The sequence below is a fragment of the Pan paniscus genome, chromosome 22 (genome assembly GCF_029289425.2).
Source record: "Pan paniscus chromosome 22, NHGRI_mPanPan1-v2.0_pri, whole genome shotgun sequence".
NCBI classification, from domain to species: domain Eukaryota; kingdom Metazoa; phylum Chordata; class Mammalia; order Primates; family Hominidae; genus Pan; species Pan paniscus.
Window position 1 is genome coordinate 25,582,329 of NC_073271.2, and position 20,603 is coordinate 25,602,931.

At 40.7% G+C, this 20,603-nt stretch overlaps 1 protein-coding gene across 4 annotated transcripts in view; it reads left to right on the top strand.

The window, feature by feature from the left end:
- The window catches only part of BACH1 (BTB domain and CNC homolog 1), a 456,481-nt gene that overhangs the window by 93,617 nt on the left and 342,261 nt on the right, over window positions 1–20,603 (top strand). Inside the window, exon 5 of one of the 4 annotated variants that reach the window (XM_055105211.2) lies at window positions 20,035–20,137. The exons of the other annotated variants lie outside the window; for them this stretch is intronic. Within the exon in view, the coding sequence (XP_054961186.1) occupies window positions 20,035–20,109 (75 nt within the window). The 3' untranslated portion in view covers window positions 20,110–20,137. The remainder of the gene's footprint in view (window positions 1–20,034; window positions 20,138–20,603) is intronic. 4 annotated transcript variants of the gene reach the window in all.

The following is a 20,603-nucleotide window of genomic DNA, read 5'->3' on the forward strand; positions in this document are numbered from 1 at the left end:
CCCCCTCCACCACTCCCCAAACAGGCCCCAATGTGTGTTGTTCCCCTCCTTGTGCCCATGTGTTCTCATTGTTCAGCTCCCACTTATAAGTGAGAACATGGAGTGTTTGCTTTTCTGTTCCTGTGTTAGTTTGCTGAGGATAATGGCTTCTAGCTCTATTCATGTCCCTGCAAAGGACATGATCTCTTTTCTTTTTATGGTTGCATAGTATTCCATGGTGTATATGTACCACATTTTCTTTATCCAGTCTATCATTGATGGGCATTTGGGTTAATTCTATGTTTTTGCTGTTGTCAATAGTGCTGTAATGAACATACATATGCATGTATCTTTGTGATAGAATGATTTATATTCCTTTGGGTAGATATCTAATAATGGGACTGCTGAGTCACATAGTATTTCTGGTTCTAGGTCTTTGAGGAATTGTCACACTGCCTTCCACAATGGTTGAACTAATTTACATTCCCACCAACAGTGTAAAAGCATTCCTATTTCTCCACAGCTTCACCAGCACCTGTTGTTTCTTGACTTTGAGAATCGTTATTCTGACTGGTGTGAGATGCTGTCTCATTGTGGTTTTGATTTGCATTTCTCTAGTGATGTTGAACTTTTTTCATTTGTTTGTTGGCTGCATAAATGTCCTCTTTTGAGAAGTGTCTGTTCGTGTCCTTTGCCCGTTTTTTTTTTTTTTTTTTTTTAGTATTTATTGATCATTCTTGGGTGTTTCTCAGAGAGGGGGATGTGGCAGGGTCATAGGATAATAGTGGAGAGAAGGTCAGTAGATAAACACGTGAACAAAGGTCTCTGGTTTTCCTAGGCAGAGGTCCCTGCGGCCTTCCGCAGTGTTTGTGTCCCTGGGTACTTGAGATTAGGGAGTGGTGATGACTCTTAAGGAGCATGCTGCCTTCAAGCATCTGTTTAACAAAGCACATCTTGCACCGCCCTTAATCCATTTAACCCTGAGTTGACACAGCACATGTTTCAGAGAGCACGGGGTTGGGGGTAAGGTTATAGGTTAACAGCATCCCAAGGCAGAAGAATTTTTCTTAGTACAGAACAAAATGGAGTCTCCTATGTCTACTTCTTTCTACACAGACACAGTAACAATCTGATCTCTCTTTCTTTTCCCCACATTTCCCCCTTTTCTTTTCGACAAAACTGCCATCGTCTTCATGGCCCATTCTCGATGGTCGCTGTCTCTTTGGAGCCGTTGGGTACACCTCCCAGATGGGGCTGCCGGGCAGAGGCGCTCCTCACTTCCCAGACGGGGCAGCCGGGTAGAGGCGCTCCTCACATCCCAGATGATGCTTTGCCCAGTTTTTAATTTTTTTTTTTTTTTGTAAATTTGTTTAAGTTCCATGTAGATTCTGGATATTAGACCTTTGTCAGATAGTTAGATTGTAAGAATCTTCTCCCATTCTGTAGGTTTTCTGTTTACTCTGACAGTTTTTTTTCTGTGCAGAAGCTCTTTAGTTTAATTAGATGCCATTTATCAATTTTAGCTTTTGTTGCAATTGCTTTTGACGTTTTCCTCATGAAATATTTGCCTGTGCCTATGTCCTGAATGGTATTGCCTAGATTTTCTTCTAGGGTTTTTATAGGTTGGGGTGTTAAATTTAAGTCTTTAATCCATCTTCAGTTAATTTTTGTATGAGGTATAAGGAATGGGTCCAGTTTCAATTTTCTGCATATGGCTAGCCAGTTTTCCCAGCACCATTTATTAAATGGAGAATCCTTTCTCCATTGCTTGTTTTTGTCAGGTTTTTCGAAGATCAGATGGTTGTAGATGTACAGTCTTACTTCTGAGATCTCTATTCTGTTTCATTGGTCTATGTGTCTGTTTTCATACCAGTACCATGCTGTTTAGGTAATTGTAACCTTGTAGTATAGTTTGAAGTCAGCTAGTGTGATGCCTCCAACTTTGTTCTTTTTGCTTAGAATTATCTTGGTTATACAGGCTCTTTTTTGGTTCCATATGAATTTTAAAGTATTTTTTTTTTCTAATTTTGTGAAGCATGGCAGTGGTAGTTAAATGGGAATAGTACTGAATTTACAAGTTACTTTGGGCAGCGTGACCATTTTTGTGATATTGATTCTTCCTATCCATGATCATGGAATATTTTTCCACTTGTTTGTGTCCTCTCTGATTTCCTTAGCAGTAGTTTGTAGTTCTCCTTAAATAGGTCCTTCACTTCCCTTGTTAGCTGTATTCCTAGATATTTTATTCTCTTTGTAGCAATTGTGAATGAGAGTTCATTCATGAGTTGGCTCTCTGCTTGTCTATTCTTGGTGTATAGAAATGCTTGTGATTTTTGCACATTGATTTTTTATCCTGAGACTTTGCTGAAGTTGCTTATCAGCCTAAGAAGCTTTTGGGCTGCCCAAGCCCCCTTTTTTTCCCCTCCTTAGTCATAAAGGAAAAAACGATCTAGATTTGGCATCTTCCATAGAAAAGAGGAATAGGTATGTTTGCCTTTCTCACATGGACAGTCGAAGGCGAGTCTTTGTGGGTAGTCCCATCTAAAGTGTCTAGGAAGCTCCCGTGGACATGGTGCTGGCGTACTGAAGTGGGATCTTCTACTGCTGCTTGATTTTCTGACCTCCTGAGAGTGAGATGCTAAAAACTGAAATCTCCAGCATGGTCTGCCACTAGAACCTTCATTCTTGCCCTGCCTGCCCCACAGTGCTTAAAATATTAGAACAATATTGCTATTGCTCAAGAAAGAACCACTTCTGCTAGTGCCAGTGACTCGCTGTTTCTTGAAGGAGTTACAAGCTTTGAAAACATGCAGGAAAATGATGAGGTAGAAACATTCTGATCACCTCAAAACAGTACCTGTTCAGTAGTGAAGCCACAGCTTTTTTTTTTTTGGTTATTAGCTAGGGCAGACTGATATGGACATTCAAGATGCCATTCACTTTATTTGGACAAAGCTGTGTGGACTACAGATTGATTTTCACAATTCCACTCCACCTAATTCATGATGAGAAATTCTAAAGCCAGGTATGGTGGCTCACACCTGTAATCCCAGCACTTTAGGAGGCTGAGGCAGGAGAACCATTTGAGCCCAGGAGTTTGAGACCAGTCTGTGCAATATAGCATGACCTAGACTCTACCAAAAAATCAAAAAATTAGCTGGGTATGGTGGTGTGTGTCTGTAGTCTTAGCTACTTGGGAGGCTGAGGCAGGAGGATCCTTTGAGCCCAGAAGGTTGAGGTTGCAGTGAGCCCTGATCATGCCACTGCGGTCCAGCCTCAGTGACAGAGCAAGACCTCGTCTCAAAAAAAAAAATTTTTTTTTTTAAGTAATTAGGGTGTTATTCTTTGCCTGTATAAAGTGTTTTAGCAAGACTTTGGAGGGGGTGCTGTAGGGGGTGTTAACTGGGTACCCTTTAAACAGGAAAGTCCCCATGATGTCACTTCTGGATTAAAAGGTATGCGTATGTAATTGACATTTCTTGAATGTTCATAATTTGCCAAGTACCATGCCCACTGCTTGATAAATATTATCTAACTTAATCTTTATAATGACCCTATGAAGTCAATGTTATATGGTTTCTATTTGCAGATGAGACGCTGGCATAGGAGGGTCAAGTAACCTTCCCAAGGTCATTGAATTAAGGGTAGGAGGCCACATGGTGGGGGTTCTCATGAATGCCTTCTGGCTCCAAGTACATGGCCTTATACAAAAGTCCTCCTCAAACCCAGGTACCTGGAAGATAGAAAGGACTTTCTTTTTTCTTTTCTTTTCTTTTTTTTTTTTTGAGATGGAGTTTCACTCTTATTGCCCAGGCTGGAGTGCAATGGCATGATCTCGGCTCACTACAACACAACCTCTGCCTCCCAGGTTCAAGCAATTCTCTTGCCTCAGCCTCCAGAGTAGCTGGGATTATAGGCATGCACCACCACACCAGGCTAATTTTGTATTTTTAGTGGATATGGAGCTTCTCCGTGTTGGTCAGGCTTGTCTTGAACTCCCGACCTCAGGTGATCCGCCCGTCTCAGCCTCCCAAAGTGCTGGGATTACAGGCATGAGCCACTATGCCTGGCATAAAGGACTTTCTAATAACTTTCTATTGTCTTTAATTTTGGAGAAGTGGCTCTTCCTCATTACTATAATTTAAATGCATTTGTTACAGAGCAAGTTTTCTACTCATAGGCTGCCTCTTTTAAGGGAGGCAAAGGGAGCTTGCTTTAATCATCCCATTATGACACAATTCTTTTGACTTAAAATTTGCTGCAGCCTGTGACCTGGGAAGAGACCATCTAGGCACCACTGTTTATCTTCTACCATCTCATTTCTATTCCAGCCACCCGGGAGTGAAGTGATCTGAATCTCTCAAATGCCAGTTGCTTCTTTTTAATCTTGTCTTCTAGGAAAACAATTTATCCTCCTATTAGCCATATAAATTCCAGTGATCTATCCTTGGAAAAGCCTACTCAAACATAAGAATACTGACTTTGATCTGATAACAACTTCATAAGTATATACTAGGATTCCAATTTAAATTTTGGCTTGTGACTTTTTGAATCAGCTCCTTCCTCCTCTATTTCTTAATTAGTAGACCCATGAGAAATCAAAATGGATGAAAGAAAGGGGATATATGTACAGTTGCTGAATGATAGGATAACTTAATAGTTCTTCTTGCATTAGGGGCAGAGGAGCTGTGAAAGAGAAGGGCACACTTTCCTTAAATGCCTACTCTGTGTCAGGAACTATATTAGATATAACTAGTTGGTTCCACTTCAGAACACTGCTAGACCTGAACCAGGACCTACTGACTCATAAAAGTTTAGAGTTGGAAAGAATCTCAAAGGTCATTTAGTCCAGCCCTCACCCATTTGGTGAGTCCTCCAACAATATGTTATTTTGTGCTTTCTAGTCCCCTTTTGAACTCTGTATTCCCCACTGCAGCTTATTCCATGGTTAATAATTCTAATTATCAAAAAGTTTTAGCACACATTGTATATAACTCTGTCTCCAGGTAATGTCCACCCAGGATTCCTCTTTCTATCCTCTATATATAGCCCAGACAGTATGATGCCTCCCTGTGGCAATCTTCCAGGTATTGAAAGTTGGACATGAAGTGGCCCACAGGGCTCCTCCAGGCCAAATGTTATCAAGATGAGTTTAGACTTAGGGTTAGTGTGACTTGAGACTCACCAGCCACCTTCAGGGTTCCTGCAGCCCTCCACATCTCATTTTTCCCTGTGGCTCTGGGCTAAGTGTGCATAGTTGAGATCATTCCATAGCCCCTTCCCTCTAAATAAATACTTCTTTAGGCATCAAGATGTATTATTATCCATATATTCACTACCATTTAAGTGTCTAAAAAGTACACATGCTTTATGTATATTAACTTTATCCCACAGAAAATCCTTGGGTGATAGGTGTTAGAACTATATGAAACTGTCATCTTTATAGGTCAGAAATGGTTGAATATTAGCAATTTCAAGTGGCTTAATTATTACAAATCAGATTTGACAGATGAGAAAAATGGAGACTTGGAAATGTTGCATATATCATTCAAGCCCACAAAGCCAGCAAGAGAAGGCTGAGGTGTACACCTGAATCTGTCTAGCTCTAAAGTGGGCTTGTCCTGCTGCACGTGCTGTTTCCATATGCAATATCTTGCAGTTGCATATGCAACATTCAAAGTAAAGACGAAGGGGTCACAGTCTTTTGGAAAGGAAAGAGGAATTTGAGACATTTACATGTTTGCTAAGTAAATCTTTATTCCCCATGATGTGGTTTGGCTCTGGGTCCACACCCAAATCTCATCTCAAATTGTAATCCCCATGTATCAAAGGAGGGACCTGTAATCCTCACGGGTTGAGGGAGGGAGATGACTGGATCATGGGGACAGTTTCCTCCATGCTGTTCTCATAATAGTGAGTGAGTTCTCATGAGATCTGATGGTTTTATAAGTGTTTGGAAGTTCCTCTTTTGTGCTTCTCTCTCCTGCTGCCTTGTGAAGAAGGTGACTGCTTTCCCTTCCACCATGACTGTAAGTTTTCTGAGGCCTCCCCAGCCATGTGGAACTGTGAGTCAATTAAACCTCCTTCTTTAGTAAATTACCCGGTCTCAGGTATTTCTTTATAGTAGTGTGAAAACAGACTAATACACCCCACTTACTATGTGTATGACCTCAAGGAATTTATTGAACCTCCCTGAGAAACAATTAGCTCATCTAAAATTGGGTTATTAATATTTAACTTGTAGTACTTGTGTGAGGATGAAGTAGATTGATATTCTGTCAAGCTGCTGCCCAGTGCTCTTCGGATGCCTGGCATGTCCTGCTCTACATAGAGTTTTAGCTCATTCACTCACTAACTCACCTCTGTCAAAGGTAGCCCAATTTTTTTCTGTAAAGGGCCAGTACTAATAATGTAGGCTTTGTGGGGCAAGAGGAAATTTCCTCAACTCTTTGAGCGTGTGGTCTTTCTGAAAGGCTAGTAGTCCTTTTTATGTTTTACTTTTAAAAATGTAAAAACTATTCTTAGCACACAGCCCATACAAAAATAGATGTCTCCAGCAGCTTCCCACTCATCTCTCTCTCTCAATATTCCTTCCTCATTCATCCAGAAAACAGGAGCTATCAGACGGGATGGGCTCCCTCTGCCATGCCTCCCTTCATGCTGCCCACATTCTCTTTCCTGTCTCTGTTTTTAATTTTAATTTTTAATTTTACTGTTTTGGGACAGGGTCTCTTTCTGTCACCCAGGCTGGAGTGCAGTTGTGTGATCTTGGCTCACTGAAGCCTTGACCCCCCGAACTCAAGCGATCCTCCCACCTCAGTGTCCCGAATAGCTGGAATTACAGGTGCCCACCACCACACCTGGCTAATTTGAAAATTTTTGTAGAGATGGGGCCTCACTGTGTTACCCAGGCTGGTCTCAAACTTCTGTGCTTAAGTGATCCTCCCACCTTGGCCTCCCAAGTGCTGGGATTACAGGTGTGAGTCACCACACCTGGCCTCTTTTCATCTCTGGTCACAGTGAAGGAGCTCTCTGGTCTCCTGACCCAGCCAGCCCCTTCAATTGTACATTATGTCCTGTTGCCTCCCACTTATTCAGGAATATTGTTCCATCCATCCTCTCCTATCTCCTTTAAAGCACTAATATTTCTTCACTGGATCTTCCCTATCAACATGCAAACATGCTATGATTTGTCTCATTCTAAAAAATTCCCTTGACTCCGCTTTCTCCTCCACCTGCCACTTCACATTTCTCCCAGCAAAACTCCATGAATGAATTAACTACATAGGCTAACTCCAATTTCACTCTTTCCATTCTTTCTTCACCATTACTCTATCAAGGTCAGTAATGACCTTCAGGTACTCCAGTGAGCAGTTCTCAGTCCCCCAGGACTGACTTTGCCACAGATGGCCACAGGGTCATTCCCTTCTTTCTCGATGAGCCCTTCACTTGCCTTCTGGGATACCAGGCTGTACTGCCTTTCCTCCTTAGTCACTGCTGATTCCTTCTCAGCTTCATGGTCTCTTGATTTTGGAGTCCCAAGGATTAGTCCTTGCATGTCTTCTATTTTTTTAAATCTACATTCACTCTCATAGTGATTTTGTACAACCTCATGACTTTAAGGACCATCCATATGTTGATGATTCCTATATGTATATCTCCAGCCTGACCTGTTTCCTGAACTCCAGATTTATATACCTGACTGTCCATTCAACATCTCCCTATTAGGCATGTCAAACTTAGCATGGCCATAACTCAGCTCCTTATATTCTATTTCACCACCAACAAAATTGGCTCCTCTCACAATCTTTCTCATCTCTGAAAATCACAACTCTATTCTTCCAATTACTCAGGCTAAAACCCTGGCTTTACTCTTTTTAAAAATTATTAAAATCAACTTTATGACATATATGTCCAGTAAACTGTAACATTTAAAGTGTACAACTCAATGAGTTTGGGTATACACCCATAATGCCATTGCCACAATTAATTTACAGAACATTTCTATCTCCCTTTGTCACCCATTCCTCCCTTCAAGTCTGTCCCCAAGAGACCACTGATTTACTTTTCATCATGGCTAGTTTACATTTTCCGGAATTTTATATAGATGGAGTTATACAGTAGGTACTCTCATTATGTCTCTTTTACTTAGAGTGAATATTTTGATATTTATTCATGTTGTGTGAAATGGTAGTTTGCTTCTTTGTGTTGTGATTAACATTTCGTTATATAGACACACCACGATTTGCTTATGCATTCTTCATGTGATGAACGTTTGACTTGCTCCCAGTTTTTGGCTATTATGATTAAAGTTGCCACGAACATTCCATAGTGGTCTTTGTGTAGATATTTGATTTCATTTTTCTTGAGTAAATCACCTAAGAGTGGCATGTTTGGGTGGGTAGGTGCATTGTGTAGCTTCTTAAGAAACTGCCAAATAATTTTCCAAGGTGGCTGTACCATCTTGCATTTCCACGAACAGTGGATTATAGTTCCAGTTCCTCCACATTCTCACTTGACTATATCTTTGCTCTCTTTTTCTCATGTCCAGCATCCCATTCATTAGCAAGTTCTGTTGCCCAAACCTTCAAAATATACCTAGAATCTTATCCCTTTTCATCCTTTTACTGTGACCATTTGGGTCTGAGACAGTCTCATCTCTCATTGGATTTTTTGCAATAGCTTCATGCTTGTACCCTTGTTTTCTTCAGTGTTCTAACACAGCAGTTGAAATAAACCTGTTGAAATATAAGCAGCTTCTATCATTCCACTGTTTTATTTTGTTTGAGACAAAGTCTTGCTCTTTCACCCAGGCTGTCATAACCATAGTTCACTGCAGCCTTGAACTCCTGGGCTCAAGTGATTCTCCTGCCTTGGCCTCCCAAGTACCTAGGATTACAAGCACATGCCACCACACCCAGTTAATTTTTAAGTTTTTGTTGTAGAGAGGTGAGTCTTGCTATGTTGCCCAGGCTGTTCGTGAATTCCTGGCTTCAAGGGATCCTCTTGCCTCAGCCTCACTCCACTGTTTATAACTCTCAGTGCCTTCCCATCTCAGAGCTAATGCCAAGACATCCCAGTGCATATCTGGCCATCCCTCGCACTCTTTACCTTTACACCCTCCTACTTCTCTTCCCCTCTTTTCTTTCTCTCTATGCTGTTCTTTGAACACACAAGTATGCTCCTATCTCAGGGCCTTTGCTGATGCTGTTCTAAGGCTCCCTTCTTTCCCAGATATATGTACATGACTTGCATTCTCATTTCCTTCAGAACTTTACTCCAATGACACTTTTCCTATGAAGCTTTCTGTGATTCTTCCATTTAAAATTGCACCCTCCCCACACTCTTTGTTTCATTTCCCTACTTTATTTTTTGTCATTACACTTATCACCATTTGGTATTCAATATATATTTGTTGATCATCTACTATGTGCTAAGGATCATTCTAGGTCCCAGGGATGAAAATTAAATGGAACAGTCAAAAATCTCCATCATGATAGAATTTGCACATATATTACTAATTTATCTTGCTTCTCAATTGTTTCCCATTCACTAGAATAAAAGTGTTGTGATAACAGGGATGCTGTTGGTTTTGTTCAGTGCTGCATTGCTAGTGCCTAGAATGCCTGGCAAATAGTAGGCTCTTAACAAACACCAAGCTGTTGTCTCTTTTTTTTTTTCCAAATAAAAAAAAGCAATCCTTGCTCCAAGTGTGGAATAGATTGCTGCAGTGTCATACTTTAGACCTTGAGGGAATCTGCAGCCTGTGAAAACTGAAGACACAATTGAATTGCTAATTAAACATTGGAACCAGTTCAATTCTATGATCCTCTAAGGAAAGGATTTTAAGTGGTGAAGTAGTATTAATCTCACTTTCCAGACTACTTATCAGGGCAGAGCAAAGTTCTCCTTAGCCCCTTCCAAGACCTTTAGACCAGCCTGAGAGCTGAGTGATGAGGCTGGCTGCTCCACCAATTGCCCCTTCCTTAGGGGACATGTCTTTTAACACTTCTTTCTAGACGAGTGCTTCCTGAAGTATAGTCTCTTGACTACCTGCATTAGCATTGATCAACTTAACCACTGAATGAGAATCTCTGGAGGTAGGCTTCTAAAAATCTTCATTTTTTACAAACTCTGGAGGTAGTTGGTTAGAATTTGAAGCTTGCAATTATTTGTTTTAAAATCTGAGTTAGTGCATCTGGATCCAGGAGGATTAAATTACTGTACTTGATGGCAGTATGGCAGGAAGCATCCGGGGGTAAATTACAATGTCCAGGAGAGGATTAGAAGCTTTCATTAAAGCTCAACGTTAGTATTTTTTTGGCTGTGCCCTCATTACAAGTTGAATTTTGTATTCCCCCCAAATGAAGTTCCAACTCACAGCGCCTCAGAATGTGACCTTAATTGGAAATAGGGACATTGCAGATGTGATTTGTTAAGACAAGGTCACACAGAAGTAGAATGGGCCCTAATCGGACTGGTGTCCTCATGAAAAGATCTCCATGTGAAGAGACACAGGGAGAATGTTATGTGAAAATAAGGGATTGGAGGGAGGCATCTGTAAGCCAGGGAACACCAAAAATTGACAGCAAATCCCCAGAAGTTAGGAAGAGGCAAGGGTTTTCTCTACAGATTTCAGAGGGAGCGTGGTCCTGCTGACACCTTGATTTTGGACTTCTAGCCTCCAGAACTGTGAACATTTCTGAACAACACATTTGAAAAATACATTTCTGTTGTCTTAAGTCACCAATTTTGTGGTACTTTGTTATGGCAGCCCCAGGAAACTCACAGGAAACCTTTATGTTTCACTAACAGCTACAATGATATTGTTGAGATGGGACTGTAGATGAAAGAACAAGCAGGAGTGATAACTTCAGGGATTTTTAGAACTCAGGAAATTTTAAATGGAGGCTTGAGATTTCCCTAAAGGATAGACAGATAGACCAATGGACGACTGGGAAACCGAGAAAAATGTCAACACCTACATGAAAGCTGATGTATGATGTAAGTGGCATTGTTAAATCAGTGAGAAAGCAATGGACTAGATAACATGTAGGAGTGGGAAAATTGGCTATCCACATGCAAAAATAAAACTAGAGCTCATATAATAATAAGAGTAATCCCTTCCACTGCACTCAGTAGGTGCTGTTCTAAAAGGTTTTATATATTCTAATTGCAACTTTACTCTTACCTATGAGTAATATTATATATTCTAATTGCAACTTTACTCATACCTATGAGTAGGTACCCATTTACAGATTAAGAAACTGGAGTTTGTGGAAGTTAAATGACAGGTTAAAAAGTGGCAGAGCTGAGAAGTGAACCCAGGTAGTCTGCCTCCGGACTCCATGCTCTCAATCACGATGCCATGCTGCTTTGCATCTCCTAGGGATGTGAACTCAAGGTTCGTTCAACACCTGACTGTGAAAATAGAAACTAAAAATTTAGAAGAAAATAAAGGATAATATCTTCAAGACTTTAGGGTAGGGAATAAAGAAAACAGAAAACATACAAATTATAGAGATAAATATTGACAACACAAACTACATAAAACATTTTTGTTCATCAAAAGGTATTATAATAAGAAAGAAAAATAGATATTTGCAGCATGTATAATCAATAGAAGATTAATATCCAGTTTATATAAGAAATTCTCTACATCAATAAGAAAAGCACAACAAACAACATTATCAAAAAATGGTCCCCCCCCAAAAGAAGAACATGGAATCTCACAGAAATAATAAATTACAAATACTGATTTGAAGAGATTATTAACTCCACTAGTAATGTGGATAATGGTAAAAGAAATCACTGTGAGATATAATTTGACACTCATCATATTGGCAGAAAATTTAAAGTCTGACAATACCAAATGGTTACAAGGATATAAGGCAATAACAATTCTTATGCACAGCAAGGGGGAATTTAGATTTGTGTAGCCACTTTGGAGATCAATTTTACAATATTTAGTAAAGTTGGAAATTAATTTCCTCTGTGACTCAGCAGCTTTTACTCTAGAAATATGCCCTAGGACATCTTGCCCATATTCCCAGGGAGACAGAGCCAAATGGTTTATTGTAGCAAACACTTAGAAACAGCTTCAGTAGCCATCAACAGAAATGTGGATTAACTCATGGTGGAGTGTTCATATGATAGATACTATGTAATACTGAAAATTAATGAACTAGAGCCAAATACATTCATGAAAGAACCTCATAAACATAATGTTGCTTGAAAAAGCAAATTGAATAAAAATATATAAAAATTTAAAACATACAAATAAGACTAAAAGTTAAAAAATAAAAGAAGAACATATAAAGGTAAAAAATATACAATACAAATACATGCACCTACTATGTACCCACTGATATGGTTTGGCTGTGTCCCCACCTAAATCTCATCTTGAATTGTAGTTCCTGTAATCCCCATGTGTCATGGGAGGGACCTGGTGGGAAGTAATCAAATCATGGGGGTGGTTAGCCCCATGCTGTTGTCCTCATGATAGTGAGTTCTCATGAGATCTGATGGTTTTATAAGGGGCTTTTCCCCCTTTTGCTTGGTGCTTCTCCTTGCTGCCACCATGTGAAGAAGGACGTGTTTGCTTCCCCTTCTGCCGTGATTGTAAGTTTCCTGAGGCATCCCCAGACATGCTGAACTGTGAGTCAATTAAACCTCTTTCCTTTATAAATTACCCAGTCTCAGGTATGTCTTTATTAGCAGCATGAGAAGGGACTAATACAGTAAATTGGTACCAGGTAGTGGGATGCTGCTGTAAAGTGCCTGAAAATGTGGAAGTAACCTTGGAACTGGGTAACAGGCAGAGGTTGTGAAACAGGACAGTTCCCTGACCTCCTTCACAGGACATGTGACAAGGGTGTGGCTCTCTGTTCAGCCACTGTGAGGGAGGGGGAGCACACAGAGGGGCAGAGGCAGGAACTAGGGTGAGCACTTTTGGGCTCTAGCCCCGTGGCAGTGTCTAGGGGTGGTTGTCTGTGACTCCCAAAGACCAGTGGACACATGTTACAGTGTACTCTTTTAGCCTTGCTCTCCACCAATAGCTTAAGTGTTAACCAGCTCGGTGGACTCTATGCCTTTTTGCAAGGGAAGAGGGCCAGTGTGATAGCCTTCTGGATCCTGAGCTCTTGTCTAGCATCCTGGAAGAATTGGGTCACACACAGACTTGAAGGATGAATGTGGGGGTTTTATTGAGTGGTAGAGGTGGCTCTCAGTGGGATGTATGGGGAGCTGGACAGGGGATAGAGTAGGAAGATGATGTTCCCCTGGAGTATGGCTGTCCAGTTGCCAATCTCCTCTCTGACCATACCCAGCTGAACTCCTCTTGATGTTCAGATATTCCTTCTCTTCTCTCCTTCTCTGCTGTGCTATTCTGCCACTCTTCTGCTCCTCTGTTCATCTGGTCATGGAGTCTGGGGTTTGGGATTTATATGGGTACAGAATATGGGGATGTGGTGAGCCAAAAGGCAACTTTTTGAGCATGAAAACAGAAATACCTGTTCTCACTTAGGGCTGTGGGTATCAAGGCTTGAGGGTGGGAACTGCTCTCTTCTATCCAGTAGTTTCCTGTCTCCTGTCCCTGTCATTTGGAACAGTTTGGAGGTCTCAGAAGAAGATAGGAAAATGTGGGAAAGTTTGGAACTTCCTAGAGATTTGTTGAATGGCTTTGACCAAAATGCTGATGGTGATATGGATAATAAAGTCAAGGCTGAGATGGTCTCAGGTGGAGATGAGGAACTTGTTGGGAACTGGAGTAAAGGTCACACTTGCTGTGCAAAGAGACTGGTGGCATTTTCCCCCTGTCCTAGAGATCTGTGGAACTTTGAATTTGAGAGAGATGGTTTAGGGTATCTGGCAGAAGAAATTTCTAAGTGGCAAAGTGTTTAAGGGTAAGCAGAGCATAAAAGTTTAGAAAATTTGTAGCCTGACAATGTGATAGAAAATAAAACCTCATTTTCTGGGGAGAAATTCAAGATGGCTACAGAAATTTGCGTAAGTAACAAGAAGCCAAATGTTAATCACCAGCACAATGGGGAAAATGTCTCCAAGGCATGTCAGAGACCTTTATGGCAGACCCTCCCATCACAGTCCCAGAGGCCTAGGAGGGAAAAATGGTTTCCTGGGCCCTGTCCAGGGCTCCACTGCTGTATACAGCCAGCCTGCCTGCTTTCCTTCTTTCTTTCTTTTTCTTTCTTTTCTTTTCTTTTCTTTTTTTCTTCTTTTCTTTTCTTTTCCTTCCTTTCTTTCTTTCTTTCTTTCTTTCTTTCTTTCTTTCATTCTTCTTCCTTCCTTCCTTCCTTTTCTTTCTTTCTCTCTCTCTCTTCTTTCTTTCTCCCTCTCCCTTTCTCTTTCTTTCCTTTTCTTTTTTGAGACAGGGTCTTGCTCTGTTGCCCAGGCACAATCACAGTGGCACAATCACAGCTCACTGATCCTTGACCTCCTTGGCCCAAGCAATACGCTTCTTTCAGCCTCCTGAGTATCTGGGACCACTGGTGGGAGCCACCATGCCTGGCTTTCAAAAATTTTTTGTAGAGATGGGGTCTCCCTATGTTGGCCAGGCTGGTCTCAAATTCCTGAAATCAAGCAATCTTCCTGCCTCAGCCTCCCAAAGTGCTGGAATTCAGGTGTGAGCCACCACTCCTGGCCCTGGGGATTATGTTTCAACATGACATTTGGAGGAGACAGACATCCAAACCATATCACTAGTTGATAGGTACATAGGTACTTATATTATTCTTCATTTCCTTTTCTATGTCTCAAATATTGCAAAATAAATTTTTATAAAGAAAAGAGATTGGGAGCCACTCGGGTGGAGAAAGTGAATCATTTGAATGTCAAATATGGGGACTATAGGTCAGAAGGGGCTGGAAGTGCCATAGTGTTTGTTCCTTCTGACTTCACTTCTCTTTTCCTATTCCAGAATAATGTTGGGAAAGAAAAAGTGTTATAAGAATCTCTTCCTTTTCTTCTGAGATCTAGGATCCTTACAGTTCTCTCCTACAGTTTGCTCTCCTTCTTGGTTTGGATAGGCTACTGTTAGGGCAGTCAAGTTCAGAGTGAGTACTTGTTTTTGTAAAGTCACTGTGGTTTCTTATCTTTTGTGTTTTCCAAGCTGTTTTTGATTTAATATTTTCTAGTGCTCCTTTTATGCACATGTTTAGTGTACAAATTCTCTCAGAAATAAAGTGTGACTGATATACAGCTAATATTCCTCCTCCACACAAACAAAAGGTCTTCTAGACAAGCAACAAATAAGAATCAATGTGCTTGGTGTCCAGAATGGCTTACAGCATATCTCTCTCTTTGGTCAGCTGAAAAGAGGGAGATGGTTTTAACTCAAGTTAATAAACAGTCCTGCTATTCCTTATGCTCTAACATACACCTATGTCAACAGAAAATATGTTGGTTGTGTATGTTTTCACTTAATACTTTGCTGCAGTGAGTTTTGCCTAAATGTCTTATTATGGTGGCTAGAGTTCTGAGTATAGAATATTACTCTTTTTGTGTTATTTCAATGATACTGTCCTCTTACCAGTATTGTAGGACCAACAGGTTTGTATGTCCACTGTGCAGTAACATACCAATTACATGAAGACAACAGTGTTTGCAGCAGAGAAAGAGTCTAATGATTGCAGGGAACTAAGTAAGGAGATGGGAGGAGACCCTCATATCCATCTCCCCGAGGAGTCCTGGGTGGGGGCTTTTAAGGGGATCATGAAGTATGAAGGGCTGGAATATTGGGGCCATTAATTGGTCAGTGTATGAGATATGAAACCATCAAGATGTAGAAACTCAGAATCACATAGGCCTCAGAATCACATAGGCTTCTTCAGGGAGTCAGCATCTTGTGGGGCCCTTCAGACCAGCTGACATCAGTAGTTTCATTGATATACAGGACCTGAAAGAATATCTCAGATGGAAAACTCAACATCTTATAATGTTCACGTTGTTATCTATAGAGCAGGTAAGGGGAACTATAATCTTGTAATGGGTTGTAACCACCCAATGGGTTTACCTTGCCCACTGCCTAGACAGAGCCAATTTATTCAGAGGAATTGCAAGGAAGAAAGAGTAATTCATGCAGAGCTGGCTGTACAGGAGAGCAGAGTTTTATTATTACTCAAATCAGTCTCCCTGAGCATTCGGGGATTGGAGATTTTAAAGATAATTTGATGGGTAGGGGCTTGGGAAGTGGCGAATGTGGATTGGTCAGGTTGGAGATGGAATCATAGGGGGTCGAAGTGAAGTTTTTTTGCTGCCTTTGTTCCTGGGTGGGATGGCAGAACTGGTTGAGCCAGATTACTGGTCTGGGTGGTGTTACCTGATCCATCCACTGCAGGGTCTGCAAAATATCTCAAGCATTGATCTTAGGTTTTACAATAGTGATGCTGTCCCTAGGAGCAATTTGGGGAGGTTCAGACTCTTGGAGCCAGAGGCTCCATGACCCCTCAACCTTAATTTCTAATCTTGTAGCTAATTTGTTAGTCCTGCCAAGGCAGACTGGTCTCCAGGCAAGAAAGGGATCTTTTTGTAAAAGGGCTGTTATCAATTTTGTTTCAGAGTCCAACCATGAACTGAATTCCTTCCCAAAGTTAGTTTGGCCTATGCCCAGGAATGAACAAGGACAGCTAAATGGTTAGAAGCAAGATGGAGTCGGTTAGGTCTGATCTCTTTCCCTGTTACAATTTCCTCAGTTGTAAGTTTTGCAAAGGCAGTTTCAGGGTCTATGTGATTCTGAGGCAGTCATCACCAAACAACCAGGAGGAAGCAGGTCAGAGAGCAGCTGGCCTAGTGATGCACGCTGAGCCTGCTGTGAGCCTGGTTTAGTTTCCTTGCTCTTCCTCCGTTCTTCCCTGATTAATTTTATAAAGTATATAGGGATGATTTTTACCAGCATCCTGTGTATCAGACTCATTAATTCATGAAGAAGGACCAAGGTGGGGGTTTGGGGGGAAGGCAAAGGAGCCTATCACTCTTTTGTTTATGATAAAACCTAGAAAACTCGTGCAAAAACTGAAAGTTTGCCTTCTCATCCCTGAAAATCTCTTTTTTATAGAAATCATTATTTTAGTTATAGTGACAGAGTAATGCTTTCTCAGGAATTTAGTATTTTTCATTGTTGTAGATTTTTTGGGTTGTTTTTGTCAGTTGTCGGTTAGTGAAATCTGATACCTCTATTGAAATTGAATTTGGAAGCTGAAGAATGGAAAGATTTTTAATAATATTCTTAAAAATAAAAAGCTTTTTAAAGTGGCAATAAGGCTGGGTGCAGTGGCTCACACCTGCAATCCCAGCATTTTGGGAGACCAAGGTGGGCTGATCACTTGAGGTCAGGAGTTCAAGACCAGCGTGGCCAACATGGTGAAACTACATCTCTAGTAAAAATACAAAACTTAGCTGGGCATGGTGGCACATACTTGTAATCCCAGCTACTCCAGAGGCTGAGGTAGGAGAATTGCTCAGACCCTGGGAGGCAGAGGTTGCAGTGAGCCGAGATAATGCCATTGCGCTCCAGCCTGGGTGACAGAGTGAGACTGTCTCAAAAAAAAAAAAAAAAAAAAAAAAAAAAAAAAAAAAAGAGTGGGAATAGTAGTGAAGTATTACCTGGATATGCTAGGATTTCGATCAAGGGAAAAAGTTTCCCCCAGGGACAGTTCTCTATAAAGGTCTTGCTTAGGATGTGGTGTGGGTTGGGGGAGTTGGCCCTGGAGTCCTATTTACTGTGCATTAAAAAAATACATCAGGCACAATTCAAAGCCTTTGTCTGGTCATCAAAATCCTGTGATGCTGGAATGATGCATTTTATCACCTTGTTCTCAATCTTCTAACAGAATCCAAACACTTGACCAGCTATATGATGAATTTCTTCAGTAAACAATTTGCACCTTGCAGTCATCTGAAACAGAAGAATTTTTCTACATAATTATTTACTCCTTAAAATCATATTTATTTTCCTGAATCATTTGCATTTGCTTACTTAGCCAAGCAATGGTGAACAAGTCCTAGTTAGATTCTAAAATGCAGTCTGTACAAATAGATATGTCGGTCTTGTTCATGCTGTATATTAATATGTAAAACAATGCCTTCCACATAATAGATGCCATTAACCACCAAAAGAAAAAAATGAATGAATGAGTGTGTTCTACATATTTATTCTCCTACAATTTCGGGATGCTGTTTTTTCTATTAATGTAACTCCAGCTAGTGGGAGATATGAAGAGCCTAGGAAATAGAAAAGAAGGAAACAGCTGGAACTCACAGGCAGGTCAGGGGACTCTAATCATCTTTCATTTTATACACACAAGATTAAAGAGTCCCTCTGAGTTTTGATTAAGGATGCACAGTTATAAGATTAAATACCAGTGAGCCAAATTAGAAAAGCTTTAACTCCAGTCTCAGGATTCATCAAAACTCTTCCTGCTACCCCCTCCCTCACATTAAGCCGTCTTTACAACATGGGATTAGAGCAAACTATTTAAGACTTCATGTCCCCAGGCTCTTTGTCACCTTTGCTGTACAGCTGTCCTCATTCTGATCACAAACAATTCTCTCATCAAGAATCAAAGCTCATTTCCCCTTGAAATTTCTGTTTATATCCATGACTGAATTCATTCCAGCACCTCTACACATATTTATTTATTTTGGCGACCTGCAGGGTCCTATATCAGGTACAACATGCACTCTTGTCTTATGCATTGTCATGAAACATATTAAAACTTAGTATGCTTGTCTGTTTTAGAAAAGACCTCTTTAATCATTCCAGTAATTATGCAAACACTCCCACAGGGCCAACAATAAACATGTCCTTCCCTTCCTGAGAAGCCTTCTGACTGTCTCCTTGGAAGCCACACCAAAGGGATTGGACAGAATGTGCAATTAATAACTCAAATGAGGAGAGGTTAATGTGGTCATCAGGCATCTGAGAAATAAAAGTGTCATTGCTTTATTAAAAGCTGTAATTCAGGTACAAGCTTACATAGTAATGATAAGACAATTTTAAATAAATAAATGAAAGGACCAGAAGAAAAAAAATATGTTGATCTTAACTCTAGATGAGATTTTAGATTCTGCAAACATATTTTCTTGGTTGATAAAGAATGAGATCCATTGACCTTTAAATGTATTATTTGTTGCAAGAAAATGTAGAAGTCCAAGGAAACTCTACAGGGACTTTGCTACTTGAGGTTTGATAACCTGTCCATGAGTTTCCTAAGTACAGTGAATTTTTGAGGGTCCGTTTTCATGTGGCCTCAGGAGATCAAATTTAATCATTTAGGTTTTCCTTTCTCCTACTTGGGAGGGGTGTAGGGGCTTGAGAAGCTCAGGGCTATTTAAAAAGACCTACATGGGCCAGACGTGGTGGCTCATGCCTGTAATCTCAGCACTTTGGGGGGATGAGTGGGGAGGATCACTTGAGCCCAGGAGTTTGAGACCAATCTAGGCAATATAGGGAGACCACTGTCTGTATATATACATATACATATATATATATATATATATATATGTATATATATATATAAATTAGCCATATGTGGTGTCACACACCTGTCATCCAAGCTACTCAGGAGGCTGAGGCTGGAGGATCTCTTGAGCCCAGGAATTTGAGGCTTCATTGAACCTTGATCAAGCCACTGCCCCAGCCTGGGCAACAGAACAAGACCCTGTCTCAATAAAGTAAAATAAAATGGCCTATACTATCTTTTTGTTGTTGTTGTTGCCTCACTTAGTATCAAAGAAGATTAAGAGAAATGTAAAGAGCTAGACTTTGAGCTCCTATGTAATAAGGTCCAGGTATATGAAAGAGAATAATGATGAGGCCCTGATGTACATCCCATAACGTGAGAAATGACAGTTAGAAGAACAGGGGGACTCTGTTTAGTGGTAACATGAACTCTTTAAGGAAGCTGGGACAAGGGAGAGCCTTCAATTTCTCATACACAGAAGCCAATATGGGCTGTTTATGGTTGAATGAGGAGGAGGATGGTTTGGGTTCCTTGACCTATGTCACTGAGGTACAATCTTTATTTCAAACCCTCCCAGGCCACGATGAAAAGACTCCTGGAAAACCATGAGGTGGCCCTCCCAAACCCTAAGATTGGAATGTGGTTTTCCTAGGGAAAGAAGACTCATGAGCTGTCTGGAGGTGAGCATTGGTGGGGAAGGTCTTTAGGAGCAAGAAGAAAACCGTGGGCTTTATCCTTTAGGCCACGGAGTCATTGGAGAATTTTGGACAGAGGAACAATGAGATAGAAGTAATGTCTAGAGAATATTAATTTGATAACAGGGTACAAAATAATTTAGGAGATTTCTGGGAAGGGGGCCAGTTCAGAATCTTCTTCCCCCCATAATCTGTACATGAGAACATGAAGTGCTGTTGGTTTATTGAGTGAGCTAAACTGAGCTGGGGTAGAACTAGGGAACGATTTAATTTTTCATCGTCTATTGCATTTAAATGTGGTCTGTTTGATCCCTTTTCCTTATCCCTGAATGAGATCTGAGGAAAATCACATAGCTTTCTTGTCCTTTTGACTTGTTAGACAAGTCCTATTTTGTTAAGAGTCACTGTGTCTGGTATTAAACAGCCCAGTCTAAATAAAAACTTCAGGCTC